At 39.9% G+C, this 24,720-nt stretch overlaps 1 protein-coding gene across 1 annotated transcript in view; it reads left to right on the top strand.

The window, feature by feature from the left end:
• ANO6 (anoctamin 6) overlaps positions 1 to 24,720 on the top strand; it is a 55,604-nt gene that overhangs the window by 7,241 nt on the left and 23,643 nt on the right. The window contains exons 2-6 of the mRNA XM_008947052.1: positions 4,065 to 4,141; positions 12,462 to 12,590; positions 21,034 to 21,099; positions 22,735 to 23,013; positions 23,368 to 23,481. Coding sequence (XP_008945300.1) covers positions 4,065 to 4,141; positions 12,462 to 12,590; positions 21,034 to 21,099; positions 22,735 to 23,013; positions 23,368 to 23,481 — 665 coding nt within the window. The remainder of the gene's footprint in view (positions 1 to 4,064; positions 4,142 to 12,461; positions 12,591 to 21,033; positions 21,100 to 22,734; positions 23,014 to 23,367; positions 23,482 to 24,720) is intronic.

The following is a 24,720-nucleotide window of genomic DNA, read 5'->3' as shown; positions in this document are numbered from 1 at the left end:
GGAATTTATCTGTAACTTTATATGCCTAATACCTTCAGCAAATCTGTCCTACTGCCCTTTGGGATATTAGAATTAGTGGATCTCATTCTCTCCCACCTGGATTGAATTTACTGTAAGAGAAAAACAGCAACCTATTCTTCTTGATCCCTTTTTCAGACATAAAGATTATTCCAAGTAAGGAATTTTTTTTTCTCAGAGCCTACTAATAAAACTAAAACTCAAAGTTGTACGCTGGTGGTGGATTCAGTGACTCAGCTGATCCATTATGTCTTGCATTCTTAATGTGACCAGGGTAGTTATTTTAACCCTAGAAACTAAGAACTTGCATTTTTGACCATAGGAATGAGAATGTTTGCATTGTCATTCAAAGTGAAAGAAATAAAATATATACGTGTGTGCCTCAGTTTGTAGCTACATGAGGTATGTTGAATCAATAATGAAACAGGCCTATTTCGCAGTCAACATTACAGCAGTTTTCTACCTGATTCCGTATATAATAAAACCAAAGCAGCCCTTAATTGAAACATTTAAGAAGGCTCATTTGTTGCATCATTTTAATATATTTAAGTTACTTAATAGATTATAAGAAGGTGTATGTGAAGAAGAATAATTCAAGCCCATATTCCACCCTGAGATTAATGCCAGAAAAGATTGTCAGCTTGAACCCTTCTGACTTAATCAGTTTATTCCTTTGTTGTGTACTCTGACAAAGCTAACTAGCTGTTTGACATGTATACATGCAGTGTACAACCAAAGAGCATGCCGAATATTGTTTAAAATCATAGCAGGTAGTCATGTTAATACATTCTAGAACCAAAAATTATTTCTATTTCTATATATTGCCTATTGATGTATGAGATCCAAAATCATTCTTTCTGACAGCCATTTCAGCTGAAGGTGGAAAAATTTTTAGCCTCAGAAAAAAAGCCTTTAGAATAGGCTAATTAGCAACTGAATTTCTGCAGTGCTTTACAATCAACTAGTGTCTGACGTGCAGACTGGATGCTGACAGGTTGATTCTGGTGGGTGTTGCAGCAGCCGAAACCAGGAGACAGCATTTGCATTTCAGCAGATTACTCTGGATTCACAGAATTATAACTAAAAAGTCATTAGCCTAGTGTTTGTTGTTGAAACTGGAGTTGGGGCTAATCCAGGTCTCATTGAAATTATTTAGGATTTTTGCCACAGGTTTTGGGCAAGTGTCCTAGCTGGAGCTTTGAACACGTAAGAACTGTTTGACCATTTGGTTATTGAGCCCCTTAAGCCTTCCAGCTCAGTGCTTCAAATATTCAGGCACTGCTATCAGCAGAATAACTTCCACACAGTCAAACTTCTTGTTCCATAGCTGCCTACTAATTACTTTATTATTTCTGATGAGCTACCCTGATTCCAAGTTGGCTGCTTCAGGACATGGGGTGTTAGGCAAGCAATACGCTGTATTATGTTCCCAACTGAATACTTTCCTGTTTAGGGTTAGTCATGAAAGAGTATTTGTTTTTGAAAGTCATTCCACATGTTTCCAATCCCTTGTTTGCACAGCTGTAAGAGGAGATAACTTAATGGAATGAATAGCCTTTCAAACAAGGAAGAATCATCTTCTAAGGCAGCCCTTTCACTTCCCTCGTGATCCAACAGTGTCTTTAGCTTTATATTGGGTATGCTTGGGCATCTGAAATGAAAATCAATGTTTTTCTTGTTATGTGCCATAGATTAGGCTTTGGGCTGACAATACCTGCAGGTCTGCTCTGTGTGAGTACACAAAAACATAGTTTATTGACAGTTTGGAAAGCCATTTTGGCCTTACTAATTGTCATCAGTTTTCTCACTTCAACCCAGACAGACCGTATCATGGGGAGGATACACCGGCCAGAGACACTGAGACTGGAGCCAATTGTACCCATGTGTAAATTTTTCCAGAGGATATTCCCTCAGACTTCTGACCTCTGGCCAGCCCCAGATCCATCAAGATTCGGTAGAACTATCATTTTCCTTTCTACTATGAATGCCAAGTTTCCCCCTTTTCTTCAGTTGAGGCTGAAGGGATTTGTACACAGCACTGATGAAGGGCGTATAGTGACACATAATGAGGACTTAGAAAAATTACCATTTTAACTCATGACTCTCTTTACTGCAGTTCAGTGGCTGGCAGAAATCGTCGTGTGTGTCCACATTTGCTTGTTCCATGTAGTGGCAGAGTTTCAGAGCAGATGTTCATATTTCAAAGCAAGACGCTTGTGTTTCTCCTTCACTCTTCCCAGTACATGTAGGCAGAAACATTCCCTCTTCTGTGAGTTTTCAGAAGCACTTTGTATCTGGGTATCTTGGTGTCCAGACAGAGAATAGAGAATGGCTTAAGGAATGTAGGGTGATGTCCATGACACTGACATCAAGAATATGTGTTCGTCCTTCTCACAACAGTCTGAGCTGAACCCATTAAAATATAATGGTGTACATGTACAGCAGTCTTGTGGTAGCTGCTGAGATATGCTCATGTTTTCTGAGTCTCCGTATTAGGGTCTCACCATGTGATGTTTGTGTGCTGCACTACTTCACATTTTCCTACTCTTTTTTTTAGATGTTGGGGAAGGTTTCTAAAGATGTTAACATTTCTGAGAGCTCACAGACTGATTATTCAACAGGGCCAGACTTTGAATTATGACTCAAGTGGTTCTGAAACAATGTTGATGGGAAAATTCATGGACTAGCTTTTGTGTCCTCCCTATATTATCACTACCACCACAGTAGAGATCTGGAAACGGGCAGCTTGACATTAGAGGCCATGAGAGATTTCTGTTTATTTGTAAAGAGCAGTCTTCTTGTGCTCTAAGTGTTTTGACATATCTTCAGCTGTTACAAATAAGCATCATCAGTGAAAAAAAGCTTCTCAAAACTTCTTGAGAATTTGACCACACATCAATGAGATTTTGAAGCCCAAAAAAAAACCCCAAACCCAGGCATATCAGTTATGTTTGTCCTGGCACTGTAACTGATGAGTGCTTGACTATCCAAAGTGTACTACGGGTCAGATTATTTTAGAATTTGTGGGGTTTCTTTTAGTATTATAGTATTTTTGCTAAATTGAGGCTATCTTATACAGACAATACTGGTATTTAGGTACCATTGATATCCATGACCCTTTCCTGAGTGCAGGACAGACTTAGCTAGGACACCTCTCTATTTCAAAGACCTAATCAGCCTTCTCTTTTCAGCTGCTTGGTGTTGCCTTCAGCCTCAGGATGTTATCTGACTCCTTAAGACCCCAAAATATTTGCTAAGAAACTAAAACAAATATCTTTCAGTGATTGTAAAACTTCTGTACATTATTTCCAGCAGCTTCATTAGGATGAATTTGTGTGTTATCCAGTGCTTAATCTGATGGCAAGTTTTCCAGTGTGTTTGATAATGGTATCATGGAGTAGCATAGTTCAAAAGATCATTCTTTTATGCTGTATTTTCAGGAAACCAATTTGCAGGTTCTTGGGTTTTAACAGATATTAGGGAAATGGATAAGGAGTGTCTGGGGCATCAATACACATTGAACTTGTAGGTGTGTAATTAAGTTATGTGAAAATCATTCCTATTACAGAGTGAATGTTACAGCAGCACTGCCTGTATCACACCCATTCCAGAATTTCTGAAGAATTCCCTGGTACTATTATTTGTTATTGCCTGACAAGTACAGTCAGCATGAGCTAGGGTTATTTGTGCAGGTAGAGCTGGTTCTGATACTCTTATTCATTGAAAGATAAACATATCTTTCAGTATCCAAGAGTGTGGATAGAGTTTCTGAAACATGAAGTAACACATACTAACAAAGGGATACTTTGAGTTACTGTAGCTTGGTCAGGATGCTCTCCTAGCATCATCTTGTCATCCAGGTGAAATATATGTTTTGCTCTCTTGCCACCTGCTGATTGTTACTGAAGTGTGAGGCACAAACATTCTGCTTATGAAACACCAAGTGCAATAAAGTGGCTTCTCCACAAGCCATTAGTAATTTTTTTTCTTTAACCACCTACCCCACAAAATGCTAAAATGTTTTAATTTTTTGTGTTTCTTCTTAGTCTTGGAACTGAACCAGGTGATTATTCCCACTTATGGAACTGTGCCAGATCAGCCAAACCTTCATGCTCCTGAATGGGTGGGTACTTCTTTACTTGAACTATGGCTATCTGTAATTTTTTCTTGTATAGATATGCATCAGTCAGTAGCTGTACCAGGAGAGCAGCATTCCTTTACAATTGCAGTGCATATGGTTTGTCTGTGCGACTGAATCTGAGTTCCTGTATCTGTTTCCCTAAAGGTACCTGAAGTCAGTGACTCAGATGTGAACGTACAGGTTGACATAGGTCCTGTACTCAAAAGTGACCAATATATATTGACTATAAATTGATACACACATACGCTTCCTCTCTGTCTCACTCTCTCTAATTTTATACTGGTATGTATAGGATTTCTGTGCATATACACGGATAAACAGTTATGAAGACACCCTACGTATAAACACACATAACCTCTAGATTCATGCACACCCAGGGATTAGTTGGCCAGCATGTGAGTTCAGGATTCATCTTTTCAGAAAGCTTGTAGATACAAAAAAAAATAATATAAAATAAAATAAAATAAGCCTGTTCTGTGTTTCATTACTCTAATGACAAAGATTAGCACCACTGGCTTTGGTTGTTTATAGGCTGCCTTTTCTGGTCAAGCTACACCTCCAAGTGGGTCAGTGTTGCAGGAGAACAAGGCATAAAGAAACAGGTTCAACAGTGCCAAAAATTGTTTGTTGGACCAACTAATTTTGAGCACCTAAGGGCTTCGTGATGGTTTTCATGATGTGAAAGTTCTTTCATAGAGTGAAAGTTCTGTAATGGTGCCACCAAGTAATGAAAGCTGGAGCTGGTTCCCAGTCAGCCCTGCCCAAGGCATTGACATTTAAACTATCAGCTATTTACAAATAACTGAATTTGCCTGTGCATTTCTTTATTGCTGTCTGCTGGATCCTACTCCAGGAATGACAGCCTGCTACCAGTGCTACCAGTTATTCCTCTAGCTTTGCACACAGGAGGTCTGTAATGGCTCTGGAGGTCCAGATCCTGCTGATTTCTCTGCCTGTAAGGAAATACATTGTTTTCTTTATATGACTAGAAGAATACACAATACATTGAAAAAATGCCTAAAATGTTAAAAGATGCAAATCAAACATTCAAATTCAGGGGGTTGAATTAAGCCTGCCTTGTCTTATATGCAGATACTATGACTGGATCTGTTTAGATAATTTATTTTTCAGCCTAGCCACCAGACTGAAAACTAATTTAATTTATAGCAAAGTGAAACAAGAAACAGAATCATAAAAGAAAGAAAAATAGAATTTCTGTAGTGGTAGTATATTTTGAAAGCAGTGCAATGAAGGGATAGATTCAGTCTTCATTGCACCAAGGTGCACCAGAGCATCTAAGTTGCTCCAGCAGCTTAGATGGCAAAGTGCTTGTCATAGTTATGGGTCAGCAGGAGGGAGGGTAGAGCGGGGGAGGGAGGTGTTCTTGCCTGTACTGTAGGAAATAAATATGTAAAGTACCAGGAAATTAGTTTCCTTGTGGGAGCTGGATACCCTTGCCTCCCCTGCCCCAGCATTTTGTGGCAGGATGTTCTTTGTTGAAGCTGCTTTGGTCTTGGAAAAATATTAATTTTTTTTTTTTTTAACCAAGAGTTACATTTCCCATCTGAGTGCCCTGACTAGGATGTTATAAAAATCCTTTGTAGCCTCTCCTTGTGGTTCAATGAATTTTAAAAAAAAATTATTTATATGAAGTGAATAGCATCAAAACATTTGTAATGTCATATGCCTTGTGGTTAGGACAGTCTCCTTCGAGCATTCTAGGTAGAATTTATTTTTATTTCGACTGAAAATTGACTGTCAAAATCAATTTTTATTTTTGGTTACTCATGTTTACCAGCAGTTATAATTTCTGCTTAGTTTTAGCAGCATCTTTTTTGCACTGCTTTTTCTGTGTCAGGTCCTCCTTGTCAGTCACTGGACTGTTTCAGTGGATTGGAGGGTCCAGGAAGATACAGTTGAGGTCTACTGAGCCTGTCTGTGAAATGGGTGAGTGGTACTCTCAGCTAGAATGGAAATTGGATAGGAAGCCTGACCGTAAACGACTGAATGGAAGGGAAATACTGCACCTGTTGTCTAAACTTAGATCATGCTCTGCAGCTGGAAATATTCTGGAAATTTTATTTGATTTTGCAAGTCATCCTGGAGTAGACACAACTAAGTAAATTATTGGCTAATAAAAATTATCCTGTTCTTCTTATGGTGCTGTTTCTAGAGGATCACATGCTAAGTTTGCCACAAGATCCTTTCCTCGTTTGGCACGAGTAGGATGTTAATCTCTAAAAAGCCCAAATTCTGTGAGGATGTTGTTTGTAGTACTTCAGCAAGGTGTAAATGTGGCAGGAAATTGCAAAGAAGGAATGAAAGGCTCTTACAACTAGAAAAACTTGAGTTTGGTCCTAGATAATTGGATTTTATCCTTGCTCCTGACAAAGGGCTTCTGTGCAAGACTTGCGAAGTCACATCCAGCTTTCGTTTACTTCCTGAGTGTCAAGGACGAACATATGTGGCCCTACTTGCATTAGTTTTTGATAGACACCTACGGATCTGAAAGTAAGCATATTGCTCTTTGAAGAGAGAGAATAGCTGAGCTTTGTGGAAAGATGTCACTGTCCTGCTGTCTTAAGGTAGAACTTCAAATTTAGGAGACAGTCAACAGGTTTTGACATTGATCTCTAGCTGCCTTATGTGAAAGGAGTATTAAACTATTAAACTGTTACTTTGTCTCCTGGATCTTGTAAAATGAAATTTCTCAACATTTGTAGGACATTGAGGTTCTCTGAGGAGAGCACCACTGGCACAGTCAAAACTAAACCCCTGTTTTAGACATTTGGGCTATTTAGATAGATTTGGTGTAACAACAGAAGACATTGACAATAAGGAGTATTCCATAACTACTATAAGGAGGGTACAAGTATGGCATATGGTTGTGCAATTAAGTCATGTATGATAACCTATATGTACGAGGAAGACAAAACTGCATAGCGACCATTAATTCAAGCCTTTTCCAGTTCTCAGATGTTTCATTTTGCAGACATGTCTGCTTTATAGGTAGGTAGTTTGAATTTGGAGTAATACTAAGATTTTTTTTTTTTTTTTTTTAGTCAGCATCTGCAAAAGGGAGGATAACTTTTCAAATTGTCTATTACTGCTGCCCCTCAATTACAATTTCTGCAGCAAGGAGGTTTCAGGGAAGTCCTAAAGAGTGAATTTCCCAGCTTCTGCATCACAGGAAAGATGGGAGGTGCTGAAAGGCAGGTTTTCAGCAGAATACTGTCTTCACCTTTCTTTTAAAGTAAAGACATTTGGTCTCTCTCTAATCAGGAGTGACTGGAATTCCTTCTACAGCCAGCAGTGACCTGACGCTCAGACAGGAAGTCAAGTGGGTGTCTGGTCCAAACTTAGCTCAGGGGACAAGGCATCCTGATGCCTGGCCGGTTACCAACCACGTTCTGCTGACAGAAGTGTATGACTGCAATGACACCCTGTACTGTTCTGCTTAGTCTTTAGTTTCAGTTTATTTCACTCTGTAGCATAGTAAAAATTTCTTCCATTTTTTTTTTTTTTTCCAGGGGAAAAAAAAAAAGAACACAATCTTCTTCTGATTAAGTGCTTGATAATAATCTCATTGTTGCCAAAACCAAAACTAAAACAGTCCTCTGTTGTTACTAGCAAATATGAGTCACAGGGAAAAATGTTACAGGCACAACAGTTTTATGGCCCTACAGAGACAAACCAACATTAATATGTGATGCACAAATAAACTTAGACCTTCCAGAAGTATCTTACATATATCTTATATCTTCCAATAGTAAAGGTTTGTGTTGGTCTTAATGTCAGAAAGTTGTCTTTATTGGTGACTCATAATGTAGGGTAATAAAAGATCTTGTTATATACCTGTGACAGTAAGAAGAATTTTACATTTCTGTAACATTTTCTTCAGATGATCTCAAAGGACTTTGCAAATAATTATGTTTCATCATATCCTGGTAATAGAATTTGTTCCCTTTTTATTTACGTGATTTGAAGTTTCCTGAGGCCTGTAGAGAGAAATAACTGTGCACCTAAACAGGCACTCTGAAATTTTCACCTATGTAAAACCCACAACTGAAGTGTAACGTGCAGGTGCCCCACGAGGCTGTTGCTGTGCTCCAGCAGGATCTTTTTCAGGTGCCTGTCAGCAGAGGCAATGTTGCACAGGCTCGGCTCTGCTCTCAGTTCCCAGTACTGATTTATTCCCTGGCATGCTGCGGGAAGCTGTTATGGAGCATATCTGAAAATTATGTGAGGTCGCAGACAAGTAGCTTATCCCTCCAGTAATGGTTACATTTGGTGCTATTGACAGTCACACCAAAGGCTCATACAGGCAAAATAAAGCACTTCCTTTATTCTTCCAGTTAGATAAGTCATTCCTGCAGAATCTCTTGTTATTTAAAAAAAATCAGCTTACAATACTGTGCTTGTTCAGGGTGCAGTAAACAGAAAATAACTGCAATTCCTGTACACGTACTTTATTTCATGCTTGTCTCCATGCTGCCCTTCCCACCACTGGATAATGTTTAACTGGATAATGCCCAGAAAAGCCTGGAAAAGTGAAGACAAGTTTCTTTGTAACGCCACCATTTTTCCTCCCCTGGCATGGAGCATCACCGTTGCTGAAGGGAGCTTTCCATCAGCGTTGTCTCCTTTCATCTTCTGCTGCAGACATCACGTGTAGCCATGACTACAGGAACAGTCTCAGGAGTAAGGCTCAGCAAATCCCCTTAGACACCAGCAAGCTTGGTTATACGTGTGGAGGAGCACACAGCAGTCTCCTTCCTGAGGAGCTCTGGAACAAGGGGCTGAGGGTCAGTTCTATGATGTGGTCACTTGAAGTCAAACTAGTTACCTCAGCCTTTATATCCCTGGATGTAAAGATACCCTGTGGATGGGCAAGCTGGTCTTCATGTCCCACTTGACCCTTCTCCAAGTGCCTCTCTGTCCTGGGGCCTGCGAGAGCTGGTGCTGTTTACTGACAACTGCTTGTGCAAGTTCAGCAAAGAGCACAGGAAGCTCCTTATTCCTCTGCTGAGGTGGCAGCAGGGGGCCAGGGTCAGAGAGAATGAAGAGAAGATATGCAAGCAAGAGGTTGTGCATGGCAGAGGGCTGCTCAGGGCTGGCCAGGGACCTTCAGTGTGATTGCATCGGTGCAGCACTTCCCAGCTCCAGCAGGATCCCACCAGCTGTACGTACGTTCGTCTATAGTCAGGACCAAGCAGTGGGTCTGTAGAGCAAGGTGCCGTGGAGGTGGTGTCTGCACCTTTCTGGGCTTTTTGTTACTGCAGGATACCTCCAGTCTCGTTTGCTGGAGTGAAGAGACACCAATGCTCACCTGATCTGACCCTGCTCTGAACTGAAACGCAGAGGTGCACCCACACGAACATGGCCGTGATGCCTCTAGGCTAGCCCACGTAGGTGGAACTTCAGTATTCCAAAAAGCTTTATCCATGACCACGCCCTTCTCTCCTTCAGATTCCTTCTGTTAATAAAACAACCAAGAGTTCCCTGTCTATCAGTGGTAGAGCACTTGGAGAGCTCAGAAACGCTGCAAAGTATGTGCTAAATATAATTAGTATTTTACAGCTAAATGTATTATCTTTTTTTTTTTATTTGTTAATGGTCTTAATCAATATTAACCTGCTGTCCACTAGGGTATTATTATAACATTAGAGTGCAAAACCGATTGCCTCCATCAGTACTTAGAATGTGATTATGCTGAGGCTAAGAAAATTAGATAGTGCAGTAAATAGGCCCCGTGTTTGTTTCTTCCAAAACAAAGAGGTACCAATGGACCTGTTCATTATTTTGGGTTATAATTTGCTACTGATACTTAAGAAAAATTATGTATTGTAATTTCAGCCCCATTAACTTACGTGTCTATGCACACAAGCTTGTGTGCTGTTGTATGATAATAACATTTGTAATACTGTCAAATAATATTACTTATTTTTTTAAAAAAAAGCAAACATTGTCTCAGAGGAATTATTAACTTCAGAGTACACACATCTTTTTGGTTTCCAGTCCTATTTTTCCCCTGGTAATTATGTTGAATAATATATGATTTTTCATTACAAACTATCCAGTAGGGATTACAAGGTACAGCACACATCTCAGTTAATATAGCTGTTGGAACCTTAACTATTGCATTCCCTTTTGCATTTTACTTCTTTCTTTTAATTGAGCAACATTTAATGTTACATTACAATTTATTTGTGTGGGTCTTAATCTTGATCCCTGAAGTATTCAGGCTTAATGAGTCAATTCTTTAGTATTTTATAGATATATAAAGTTTCTATGGATAGGTCAATTGAACAATCCCCTTGTGATTAAAAGTAATAGAGATTACATTTAAGAAGTTAGCTTCCTAAGAGTGAACTTCTATGTATCTGGATTTATGCAGTCCAATAATAATTAACCTTTCAGCTATATTCCATTATGTATATATATGTAGTTTGAGATATATACGCATATATCTCAAATATCAGGTTTTTTTATACATATATATATATATCTAAAAAGGTGCATATATATGGTAACATGTATATACTCATGTTAATTAAATCATGTATGTACGTAAATTAATGAGTCAGAATACTGATTAAGAGGCAGTCTTTGCATCTGGTTATTGACAATCCAGTTAAGCCAGTTATCACTAAATTATCTACTAGTTTTATAAGCTTAAAGGAGACTATATCTAAAGGAAAATTATTTAAATGGTGAATTTATGCAATCACAAATTCTGATCGAAACTTTTTAGATCAAAACTTGATCTGATGTTTGCTGTGTGTCATTTTTTTCTTTTCTATCCTGTGGGTAAGTCATACAGCAAAAAGAGCTAAAAACTGTAGCGAAAAAAACTCAAAGCTTTTACTACTTTTGTGCTTTCAGTTGCTTGAATTGCCCAACTAAACTCTGTCTCTTTGAAGACAAGTTATTATAGTGCTGTTTCTAAGTTTTCTGAAAAGCCCAATTAAAAAAACCTTCTGCTTTATGCAGTAGTAACACTTCCCCTCCTTATTCATGGTCACAAGGTTTGGGCTCTGTGTTTCCAGCACTGCGACATGGAGCAATTTTGGCCCTGGGAACCTGCTGGGTTCCCAGGGGTGAGGAGGGGCTGGGGACTGGGCTCTGTGCCTTACTGGGCTCAGCTCCCCATGCTCTCTTCTGCTGCTGCCACAGCACCTCCCAGGCTGTCACCCAACAGGGGCACTTACTTGGCTGTTGTCGAGACTTTCCTCCTGATGGGAATCTAGTCAACGTGAAATCACTGTGATTATGTTTTAAATAAGACTGGAAATAATCACAGCAGGGCTGCTTTTTACATCCATGCCTAGTCATGCCTGAGTCCTCTCAGTGGGAGGAAAACTTGCCAGGTTCAGGTTCGATTGCATGATGGGACTATGCCAAATCTAGCTCCCAAGCTAGATAACGTTACAGCTGTATATTACCTGAAAAGAGGGGTTGCTGCATGTAATAGTGCCCTCAGAGTACTCTAAGAAACTACAAAATCATTACTCAGGGATTCAGGTTCCTCTGTCATCAATGTGTCTGTATCATTTCACACATGAAATAACACATTAAAATGTTATCAGTGAATATGACAATCTATCCTACTTTCCTCCAGGACTAGATAATGGCTTATGGGTATATTATTCCTTTTGGTTTTGGCATATATTATAACATGATGGGCATGTGGCATAAAACAATGTTTTTTTCCTTGCTGAGATGTTGCAAATAAAAAGAGAAAGAAATCCACGTTGGATATGACCGTTTTGAGAGTTAACTACACCCTGGTCATGTTTTTTGTTGAGCAATGGTGGTTTGGGGCATTAGGGTGCATGAAACTACCAATTTTTTTTGTTGCTTTTTTTAATTACAGAGATGCTTAAACTTCTGGCAGGTAAGGGGACAGATGGGAACACACTAATTCTTAGACTCACATCAGTCAACAACACATCTTGTAGACAGACTATCCCACATTGTATCCATGACAGCATGCAAATTACTTGACAGATGCGTTGTTCAGGAATGGTGCCGTATCCCAATGCTCCTCCCATTGCCAAAAGATAATATGCTGGTTTTAAAGGACAAAATTAGGTCAAAGTTCTGCTGTTCTTAAATCATGCAGAGCCCTCCTTAACTTTTTTTTCTCTGTTCTGCTCCATGCTTGTTTTGTTGTCACTTTGGTCTTCATGTTATGTGAGTCTGACGTTGAATTTTTCCACTGAAATGCTGTGTAAGATGAGGCAGGTAAGGGACTGACGTGTAGTATTCTCCATATTAACCTATCTTACATACCTTCCAGGCTGATTTTGATGATAAGCCTGACTCCTTGTTCTTCAGTGATGGACAGCGAAGAGTTGACTTTGTTTTGGTGTATGAAGATGAAAGCAAAAAAATGACCCATAAGAGGAGTGATCGTAGAAAGCAAAAGGTAAGTTATTTTCAGTATAGACCTGAATAATTTGTGGGGTGTTAAGTGCAGTGGGCAGAAAAGACAGTGCCCTCACCCAGAACAGCAATTGCATTGCCCTGTCCTAGGACTACTCCTGGGAGCTGGGAGACTGATGGAGGCTGAGCCCATGAAACTGAGAGGGGAGCAGGACTGAGCTCAAGCCAGTAGACTGCTGTGTCAATGGGCACAGTGCTGCACATCGTGGCTGTCACTGTGTGCTGGTGACCTCAGCATCTTCCAGGGAGGGAACCCTTCAGGACTAGTGAGCAGAGGAATGCTGCTATCAGGCTGCTGATTAGAATTAGACTCCAAGATCTGCAGACTAGGGCAATTTTTTGTACTTACAGTGACTGAGTTAGGCCCCTAGTGGACTTTGGTATTAAAATCAGGGTATACAGAGGAACCCATAGAAGGAGGCAGCTGACCAGATGCTCCAGATCACAGTTATGAACATTCTGCCCAGTGAAGTATCTAAGTCCTTTATGGGAAATAATTGTATGTCCCTTTGCCACCAGAATTTGTCTCTTTACCAGTTGACACTTCAACAGCTTGCCCTCCCTAAGGACCTTGGATAAAATATTTTTTATAAAGCCAGTGACTACTTGGTGCTCCTTAGCAGCTATGAACAACAATCAGTCTATTTTTATTATTATCAACTACTTCTATCAAGTGGATTATGTTCATTATGGCACCCAGGGCTGCAAAACCAACCTCAGCCATGTCACTGAACTATTTTAATTGTGAACAGCCTGAGAAACATCCATCCATGGAATTGTAGTCCCCTTGGCATCTGCGCTCTCCCACTCACCTGCTTACTTCTCTTTAGCATCTCTTCAAGTTCCAGAAGCACCCTCTGGTAAAGACAGGCAAGGACAAAAGTATCACTGAAAGCGGCTCATATAGGAATAGTAGCTTGCAGTTAGGAAAGAGAAGAGTCGGAGTAAAAAGACTGTAACTAAGATGGTTGATATTCATTACACAGTGTTTTCATTGGCATTAACAGGGCAGCCATAAGGAATGTCGTTAGTGGGGTCTGAGGGTGTCCTGCAGTGGGTGGGTGTTGCATTATACATGATCACAGGATCAACAATAAAAATTAATTGAAAGAGGTAATTAGGAACAAAAAGCTGCCCCTTTGGAAACAACTGTTTTTATCAATTAGCATCTTACATTTATGTTTGTAATATTTGGCCATTCCCCAAATGTACTTAGAAATATAATGAGTGTCTTTTCCAAACAGTGATGGAAATTAGATGTGAGCAATGGTGTAGTATTTTTAGTGCACCATTAATGTTAGGACATTAGCCAGAACAAAATCATGACTAATTAGATGAGGAGATTATGGGTAATGTGCTGGCTGCTTGCAAAAAAAAAATCCCTTTACTTTCAAAAGTCTCAGTCCTATGAAGATCTGAAGCCACACTGAATCTGTGGTTTGCTGAGGAAGAAGCAGCAGTCTACCTACACGTAACAGATGTGAGAACAAGAGTATATTAGACTAATGATCACATAAGGTGAAAACTGAGTGGCTGGGGAGCATCTCTGTGGAAGGGGCCCACATGGTCTTGGCAGACAACAAGCTGAAAAAGAGCCAGCCCTGTGGCCTGGCAGCAAACTGGCCAACAAAGGCATTATGGGCAAAGGTATGGCCAGGAGATTGACACATGATTGGGGTGATGTGTTTGTGTCTGAAGAAAGCTGAAAACAGCAGTGATAGAAGTTTTCAGAGCCAAGTTCCATGGACAAGGAGAATCTGAAGCCATAGGGGTACTGTAGAAGGCGTACGCAAGAATTTTGATACTGGGAATGCATGTCATAGAATCATAGAATGGTTTGGATTGGAAGCGACTTTAAAGATCATCTAGCTCCAACCCCCCTGCCATGGGCATGGACATCTCCCACTAGACCAGATTGCTCAAAGCCCTATCCAACATTGTCTTGAACACATCCAGTAATGATGCACCTCCAACGTCCCTGGGCAACCCGTTCCAGTGTCTCACCACCTTCATAGCAAAGAACTTCTTCCTGATATCTAATCTAGATTAACCCTCTTCCAATCTGAACCCATTACCCCTTGTCCTATCACTGTAAGCCCTTGTAAAAAGTCCCTCCCCAGCTTTTTTGTAGGCTCCCTTCAGATACTGGAAGGCTGCAATAAGTTCTTCCTGGAGCCTTCTCTTCTCCAGGCTGAACAACCCCAGCTCTCTCATCCTGTCCTCGTAGGAGAGGTATTCCAGCCCTCATGGTGCTGAAAGGGCAGGAGAAAGCATACAAAGAGACAAGGGTGAAGAAGTGGAAGTCATGGAAGACTTAGAAGGACAAAAACAGAGGATACAAAAGTGATGACACTGAGTTGGAGAACTACTGAAAAAATCCAAATGGACAAAACCTTACACATAAAGTATCAGAGGGCACTGAAAAGTGGTGGAAGGAAAAGAGGGAGTGTGGAGAAGGTTTTGTTTAATAAGTATGTCCCCTAAGCTGAAATGAGTCATCTGGTCACAACCAAACTCCTGTGATACAACTGAGAAGTACCGGCTCACTCTCTCTAATGCCTCACATATAGTTGTCATCAGTTTAGAAATACATTTCCTTTATTGTTGGAAGAACAGTCTTTTAAAATGTGTGTAGATCCAAGCTTTCAAACTTTTTAGGCTGGGATACGTGCAGGTCCGCTCCAAGCACACTAACACTACTCATCTCAAAGACAGGTCCTTCATTTCACCTGAGATCAAGTGGAGGAGATGTGTGTGCTGCAAGTGCTCATTCACAAGAAAAATGCTGCACAGACGTGGGCAGCACACATGACATGACATGACATGATATGACATAACAGTACCCCCTACCGAACAGGATGCTGCCATAGGACCTACCTCACACTCATATTAGCAGTAAAAGAGAAACTGAGAAGTAATGGAAATAAATGTGAAAAAAATAGTTGAAGAGACAAAACACATATACTTTATGTCTGAGGTGGAAAGGAAGATGACATTTATGGTACAGTTTTGCATCCTTGGAATTCCAGGGAGAGAATTAACATTTTGGCCTACCACAGCTCCCAGGATGGTGTGGGTAAGCAGCTGCCTGAGATACATACAGGTTTCATCGGTGTTTCATATCTTGTCTTTCCTGACACCACTGTTAATTTGGTTGTAGTTTTTCTGAGGCAAGTGACTTCTACCCTTGTGATGAAATACAACCAAAATGAATATTACCATTTACTATCAGCTTTAAATACTGCATACATCACTGCCTGTCTCTGATCAATGATGAACTTAAAATGCCAAATTTTATAAGCAATATCTTGTGTAATTCAAGGTGCTCTAAGCCTGAATAGGTTCCTTGCCCATCCTACTCTTTCTTTGATTCTGCTGACAGTTTTATAGAGCTATTATCCAGAGCTTTATTGTTCACAGAATTTGGAAATTCCAGTTTATTGAATAATAGCATATCCAGTGAAGTCTGTTCTCATAGGGTGAAATCCTCACCTCACTGAGGTCAGCAGTAACGTCTCCACTGGCCATGTGCAACATTACAGGGACCAGGACAGATGTAGTCACTGGGACAAATTCTGCTTGACATGCGCTGCACCGCACCTGATTGCATGACTCAGGGCAGAATTTAGATTGCTAGTGCACATCTATAGATCTACACTTCTGAAGTGAAAACTTGTGAGTGCTGCACTGGGTGGTTTTGTATGATACCAAGAGTGAAGAAGTCCCCAAATGCTTACTGAATTTATTCAGAAGGATTTGAAAATGAGACCTCAATCTAAGCATCCATTTTACTGGATTCAGAGAAACGTGGCACAGATACATTTTTAAGTTGTTATACAATTAATTTGGCAAGCACTACCAAAAATCAAAATATCAGGACCGGATTCCAGAAGCTGGACATTGAAAGCAATTGAAACTCCTGCCCAAATCACTTTTTTAAAACCTACAATTTATGTACCCTATTTGTCAGGACAGGTTACCATCAGAATAGAAATTAAATATCACCAGTTTTTACAGGAATGCTCCAAAATGCCAGTATTATCTGTTGGGGTCCTCAAGGAGCTCATTGCTGAAAGTTAGAGCCTCAGCACCAGGAAGGTGAATTCAAAATAAATCAATGTAGAATGTCCTTCATTTCCAGCCATCACAGAAATAGATTTTTTTTTTTTTAAATAAATGAAAACTATCATTCAGAGAGATTATTACACACAACATTTTTAAAGTACGGTTTTACAGAGACATTCAGCAGGGCTAGGGAAGTTTGTGTTCATAAGCAAATAAGGAACAGTTCCTGCCTTTATACTTGTTTAGTTTAGATAACAAAAAAGAAAACAAAACAAACAAACAAACAAACAAAAAACCCAAAAAACCCAACCCACAAAACCCTGGAGAACTTAAAAAAAGAATTGTACTTCGTCCAGAGTTTAGCATGTATCATACCTGCAGTGAGAGAATAATACTTGGGTTTAGACGAAGTTGGGTACCTTGGTGCCATTTTATGCAGTGATTTGAGGCAGTTGAGGATGGCAAGCTCTACAGGCCTGCAGCGTGCTCAGCCAACCTACCTAGGAAGCCTGATAAGAGGGATGAAAGTGGCCTTTGACACTGGGAGCAGGGAAATCACATCTGCCCTGGTCTCTGCTGGGTGGATTGGTTCTGAAGCAGGAACTCACCGAAATAACACCTCTCTTCCTGAGGCAAACCCAAACCCAAATTTTACTTCTTTGCCTAATGGATGGAAGGAAGGAGGACAAAAGGATTGGAAGACAAATGGAAGGAGAGAGTTATTTTGAAGTTGCTGCATACTTTCATACAACCAGAAATATGTCTTTACAAATGGGGTGCCACACAGTTGAGAGCAAGGCTAGACTGCAGTATTGCCAGTTCTGCGTGGTCATGAATCAGGTTTCAGAAAATCATGAGGCTCGCTTAAAATCAGAGGGTATCTCAGAAAATATGTATTTGGAGTTCTTTGGGTTTACTTTTTTTGTATCAGCCTTATAGCATATTCTGCTTCACATTTTTATGTTCTTCAAACATAAGGGAAAGAATCTCAATCAATTAATTTGCTGATGCTGACAGCTGGGCCTTTCAGAAAAGCTACCAAATACCATCAAAGAAATTGTGAGAGCTAAAACCCAAGAGTGATACTCCCTTTAGCTCCCTTTAGTTGATTTCCATGGGAGAGGCTTTGAGCCCATGCTCTTTCTCTTATTGACTGTGATTTATCTGTTGGCTGACAGGTAAAGCAGAGGTAGTTATTCAAGCACCCCTTCCTTGCTAGGATTTTTCCCCTGAAGCCACAAAGGAACTAGACAAAGATATGAGCTGGCATTCTTCTGTCACTGTAATCAAAGCAAGTGCTCCCTACCATTTACAAAATAAAGAGAGAAAAGCTGACAGTGGTCTGCTACCAATTTCCAGACCCGCAATCTTGGTAGTCTCCACAGCTTGGCAAGACAATCACAGCCATTGAAAGGATTCTGGTGAGAAAGCAGCTCACAAGGACTAATCCTTCTATGTGCCTGTAACACCTGTCATTTACTTACATTATGCTTTCCTTTTCTTAGGATTATATATGATTATGTGTCCCAGAGTGTCTTAAGTCTTTTGGCTAGCCGTTCAGTCATCAAAGTCTATGTCAAGTTTAGATCAGCAGCACTACCATGATTACATTACTATTGTAACTTATCCTTGCAGGTAGCTGAGCAAAATGATGGGTACTGAAATAAACTTTGGACAGTCTCCACCTTTTAGCCTAATAAGCTATCATATCTTTATGCTGTATTCCCCAGTCAATGCAAAATCACTATAGACTCCTCTGGGTAAAAGTCTAGCTCCTCCATAGATCATCATACGCATAATTCAATCATTTAGATAAAACAGCAAAGCCCTTAATTAGCAAAGTCTCCCAGGTGCTTTGTTTCTCACTACTTGCACTAATGCATTATTAGAAACCTTAATATTGTCAACATTCCTCTAAGATTTTGAGGGCAAAATTAATCGGGGAAACTCCTTGCCATAAGAAATTATTAAAGCCATCTGAATGATAAGACTTAAAAAAAAGTATTAGACTTCTACAAATGAGAATTGCCCTGCTTCTGTCTTGGTGCTATTTAGGAAGAAATGAAATAGGTATTTAGGCCCTCTGCCTTTTTTATTTGCTGAAACAAAGCAGAACTCACATTGAACTCTTTTCATGAATCAGTATTATTCATCTTTTAAAGAACCATGTGAATATGGAAGAAGCAAAGAGGTGGGATGAAATGGCAGAAGAGTTTATTGTGGACTAACAAACAACTCCTGTTTTGTGTACTGCATTTATTGATGATCTGGTAAAGTGATTGAGTTATGATATTACAAAAATTGTAGAGGAAATTATGTAGTTTACTCAGAAGCCAAGGCGACTGTGAACATTTAGCTTTGAAGGAGAATGGACAGCACCATTACAATGAACTGTTGAAAAATGCAAGGAAATATGTTACTGCAAGGTAAAAACTCATTCACGTTTGGGATTCTATATTAGCACTGTTAGTACAAGGAAGAGACTTAGCTGTCACAGGGAACAGCTATGCTAAGTGTCTTCATCAAGGTTCAGCTACTATCAGAATTATAGATAATAGGAAGTATTAGGTATATACAATATATTATAAGTGTACATATTACATACATATCCTGATATACATACATCCATGAAGAGTGTTATCAAAGTTTGCGATTGTGGTTTTACCCTGATAAAAAGGGAGGAATAAGGAGAAATGTGACAAGCACTGGTGAAAAAAGAATACAGATTGAAAGATTTCGCTCTTCCTGTTCCTGACCCAAGCAGAAGGTGATATTCACTGGAATAAAAAGGCAGAAAACCTGAAATAGATAAAAAAATACCCTGTAACAGAACATGAAGTTAGTACATCATGACCATTGCTACATGCAGGCGCTGCAGTTGAAAACTAACAAAGTATAAATGGAGTAGGCTGTTTATATTAAAGCTAGAACTTTGGAAAAATTTTTTCTGCTTTAGGTCCTTACAACAATCGTTAAATGTTATATAACTTCTTGAGGCTTATGTGGAGACACAACTGATCTGTTCCTGTGTAACTCCTGAATATTTTTCCCTTTTTGCTGAAGTGTCTTGGTTTTGCCCTCTAGAGTAAGTAGGTCTTAGGTCAAGTCTGGAAGACCAGTTTCCATGTACCTTTCAAAGTTCCTAAGACTTTATCTGAAGGGTCATTTCATTGACTCTGGTCCTTCACAGCCTGGATCTTAAGCACAGATCTTAAGGCAGTTACTCCAGCTATGAAGAACCAAGTGACAGAAACCATTGGACCATTCTTCTTCTAAGTTCCTATAGTGGGAGGTGCAGAAAGCGTTAAACACAGGGCATGTAAACAACCAAAAAATTGGCTAGTAGCGTGAAAGCAAAGTGGGAGTAGGAAAGCGGTATCACCAAGTTACTGTGAGAACTGTTTTGACATGTGGTCTATAGGCTAGGGACAGCTGGCTACCCTTGCCTTAGACAAACAAATAGCTCCTTCAGGAACTATCCGGTTGATGCAGGTAGCTTTTAAATTTAATCACTTCACATGAAGTTTCAAAATTTCTTCTAAATCCCCTATGGAGTCATGTATTTTGTATTTTAAGGGGAGAGGGGCTGCTTGTCTCTGTGTGTTTTCTGAGGGGAGGTCACGTGTCTGAAGAAGCAAATTCAAGATTGCAAAGATATTTCAGATTTTTTTGCAACTCACTGCCTGCCAAGTTCTGGTAACTGTGGAGTGAAACTAAAATGATCCATGAATTTCATCTTTACTGAGGAAAATGTGCTATGTCCTTCTGGGGACATTGAATGTTCCTAGAATTATACCACTGACTATACAAGTGCTACAACTCTTGGCTTCTTCCTTCAGGGATGCTGATCCATGGGTTAAAATGTAGATGGCTACTACAGTTTAAAAATCTCTATGAACTCATATGATTACTGTCAAAAAAGAATAAAATTACAGGTTGCTGTAAGCAAAGTGGGATGGAAAGCCCTTGACCTGAAGACTTTCTAAAGGTTGGATTAGTGGGGGAGAGAAACTGCCATCAATAGTTCAGTTAATGATGAAATGTGAAGGAGTTAACAAGTTTCAGGGCCAATTGCTTTCAAAATTAAAAATTCGGGGCACATTTTTACCTTCGTAATGTACTAGAAACTAAGAGGGTAAATTATCCACAGTTGCATTTCAGGGCAATATTGCATGTCAGACAAAAAAACCTGACCAGGATTAATAGGTAAGACTGTAGCTATCACCACAGTAGCTGTCAAGTTAGCTATAGAGATAATGACCTTACAATTCTTCATTTTGGGAGGCAATTGCATTCTTCTATGCATACATATTCGTGAAATTCAGAACAGATGTTTTATGGTGTTCAATACTTTTTAACAGAGGAAGAGACAAGTGTATGAATCAAACCTGATCAACAATGGCTTGGAACTTGAAGCAACGAGATCGGTGAGTGCTCTTCTGTGTGTGAGCAGCTGTGTCTGAGAGCAAAACTCCCCCTGTGGGAATAAGGAAACTGGGTTTATGAATTTACTGTAACATTTTTGTCCCCTCGGGAGAGAGAGGCCTGTCTTTTTTCTGTCAGTAGTGTCTCTGTGATCTGATGCAAAATTTTGTAAACTTTGTGTCTGTTCCTTCCTCTGCAAAATAAAAGATGGGAAGCTGGGAGAATACATAGGTTGTGGGGTTTTTTTGTGATCTCTTGGAAGATAAAATTCACTGGCTATACGCTAAGGAAAAGCTCTTCCCCTACTGTGGGTGTGCAGGATGTGTGAGAAGCCAGTGGGTGTCTGGGGCAGAGCGCCCCTGCCAGAAGAGCAGCGCAGGGCTCCTGCACATGACCCTGCTCCTCGCAAGGCCTCTCACCATGTCAGTAGTTGTAACTACCATGCTTTGCATATTTTGAGCTATGATGTTGCCTGTGGGCAGTTCAAGAGTGCTTTGTTAATGCATACCAGGTGCCAGAGCTGCTGTCCCTTGCAAGGAGGGTTAGAGGCACTCAGAGCACCTTTCCTTCCTGCCCCGAAGTGTCCAGGTCTCCCCATCCAGGATAATCACTTCCAGTTTAAATTTGTTGTCGTTTGGTAGCCTAGAGTAAGCTCCAGAAAAGGTCACTTTGCTCCTTCCTCCCAAATGGAGGTCAGAATCGATGGCATCGTGGTATTTATTTGATTTCTGCTGTGAGGGCAACTGCTGCACATCCAAGGATGCAGTCTGGCTCCTCACAGTCATGAGGAAGTTAGCTGCATGCTGGAAGTTTGACATGATCCTCTTGCTATACTTACACGTTGCAGTTTTCAATAGTTCCACCACAGTCATGACTGAAAAACTTTTTAAACTGGAGGTTTTTCCAGGTTATATCAGACATTTCACTGATGTTCCTGAGCCAATAAAGGTACATAAGATAGTTTTGTGTGGCTGAGACACACTAATGCAGAGCACCAATAGAAGGTCAACAGGCAATGTGTAGACAGGAGATGAATGGCTGTGAGGTTTCCTGCTGCATACTGGTGCTGGTTTGGATGTGCATCTGGGAGCAAATACACCCTCACTGTCTTTCTCAGCAATCCCAGGTGATTTCAATTCCCTTCTCCCCATTCTCCCTCTGAAGCTGGGAAATCATGTTGCCCAGGAGCACCCATGGGTGTGCCTAGCCTGCTTCCATCAAGTCACATCACCCCGGGATTGTACATGAGCTGCTGGGGAGTCACTGACAGCTTCAAAGCCACAGTTGCCCTGCCAGGCTAAAAGTAAAAATACTCCTAATGAACCCATAAGGGGGAAGTGTTGTTACACTTAAATTGCTTTGTAAAATAGTTTGCAGAAATGTAAAGATTAAGCATTTAAGGAACGTTTAGCTCTCTTTCCTTATATACCTTTATGTGCCCAAGTGTTTCCACCTCATGTCAGTGCTTTTAGAGAAGCTAATGATTTCCTTGCTAAGATGGACAGTGATTGCAACTTTGAGTAGGTCACCTATGAGCTGTGAAGAGAAAGAAAATTCTGGACAGTTTAAGAAATGTTATGAAAAGTCCTTTTCTTTCATTTTCTTGCACATGTATTTTTGACATTGTTTCCTTTCAGGTTTTGGATGAAAAACTTGTTTTTGTGAAAGTGCATGCACCGTGGGAAGTGCTCTGCACATACGCTGAGATTATGCACATCAAATTGCCCCTGCAACCCAATGACCTGAAAACCCGAGACTCAGCTTTCAACTGGTTTAGTAGGCTCTTCAGAGTGGATGAAAATATCATCAAACCTGAGCAAGAGTTTTTCACTGCCCCTTTTCAAAAGGAACATTTGTCCAACTTTTATATTCAAGACAAAGACACATTTTTCAATCCTGCAACTAGAAGCCGAATTGTAAGTCCATGGAGTATTTCTAGCATTTAATCTTAAAAACAGTAGATTCCTTTAATCAAGTCAATGCAATTGCCTTCATGAAAGCATCCTGAAAAATTAAAAATATTTGGGATACAATAGTTCCGTGGCATTTATGAAGGAGCTTGGGCAATCCAGAAGGAAAAATTCCTTACACTTGTCCCATTTCTGTTCCACATGAATTTAAAGGAGGGATTTGAATGGTTCATATAAACTGTGCAATCAATTTTGTCTGCACTGCTTACCCCTTCCTAACTTGATTATATGTCAAGATAGATATAGCTGTGTACGATCTTTCGAGTTGTAAAAGACACAAAAATATTTTATAAATTTCAGGTTCATTTTATCCTGTCCCGTGTGGAATATGCAACAAAAAACAATGTGAGAAAGTTTGGCATTAACAAATTACTGGACACTGGAATCTACAAAGCGGCATTTCCCCTTCATGACGTAAGTCCAGTGCTTGTAAATACATTTCGAAGTAGAGGTCTGAACTCTGATCTGTGGTGCTTATATAAAAAGAGACAAGTACTATAAATCACCTTACTGATATCGTGGTTATTGACTGGTTATTATATTCGCATACCAGAACAGGTCATAGTTTGGCTAAAACTATTTTCTTCCGAAGCACTGTTGGTTAAAAATGTAGCTCCACAACTGAAAAAAAACCCCATATATTTCATTTAGGAGGTGTTCAACTTATGTTCTCTGGGAGGTGTAGTTCAGTAAAGTGCCTGGCCTGAGTGATAGTTTGTTCCCATGACACGCTGTACCATCAGTTCTAGATCAATGTTACCATTGTCCCTTTTCTTAGCATTCATTTTTTCAGTAATAAAATTCCTTTTGAATATCCACATTATTAATAAAGATTTAGACTACAAATTTCAGCTTAGGATACGTGACAGTCTTACACAATGAGAAACATTCCCACAGTTCCCAAAAATTGTGGCACACACACAAAGGAACTCAGATTTCTGCCAGAAGTCTCTGTCCCAACAATCCAGCATCTCACAGATGATGTCAGAGCCATCTTGAGAGAAGCTTAACTGGGTTGAATTTCACCTAGCAATAATAAGAAATCAGCTTTTGTAGCTACACTTCTGAAGCTTTTAAAATTAATCTATTTAATGAAGAAAGTTATACTGAAAATTATTTAGCAGACAACGGCTAGCCATAGCACAGGAAAACAAAATGAAGGAGAAAAAAACCTCAGATTTCAGACTATTTGAATAAGGAAAGACTCCATGTAAGGCTGCAAATGGGATACAGAAAGGACTGAGGAGTGATTTTTTACGTTGTATCTATTGTATACCCACACCTCCTCCCCATCAGAGCCACCATTCTGTGTCCGAGGTGTGTTCTGTTGAGAAGATACTGAGAACTTAGGAGGTCAGGAATGGTAACAGCTTCAACTCTTCAGACTTGCCTTAAAATATTCAGGAAGCCTCCAAGGAGTTCAAGGAACTCTTTAAGGCAAAATCAAGACAAATCACGTTTCTTCTAAGTAATCCAAAGCTTTAAAGGATAGACCTAATATAATCATGACTATCCATTTTTAAGATCTCCTTTTAAAGATTTAAAAGTTGCCTTGCAGGCTATTTCTATTATGGTATGGGGAACCTGGACTCGGTATGCCTAGTGATGAACAACTGTCTTTTTATACAATTAAAATATATATCACAGGTGCTC

The sequence above is a fragment of the Merops nubicus genome, unplaced genomic scaffold (genome assembly GCF_000691845.1).
Source record: "Merops nubicus isolate BGI_N331 unplaced genomic scaffold, ASM69184v1 scaffold14359, whole genome shotgun sequence".
Taxonomy (NCBI): Eukaryota; Metazoa; Chordata; class Aves; order Coraciiformes; family Meropidae; genus Merops; species Merops nubicus.
This window is presented reverse-complemented; position numbering and strand designations above follow the sequence as displayed.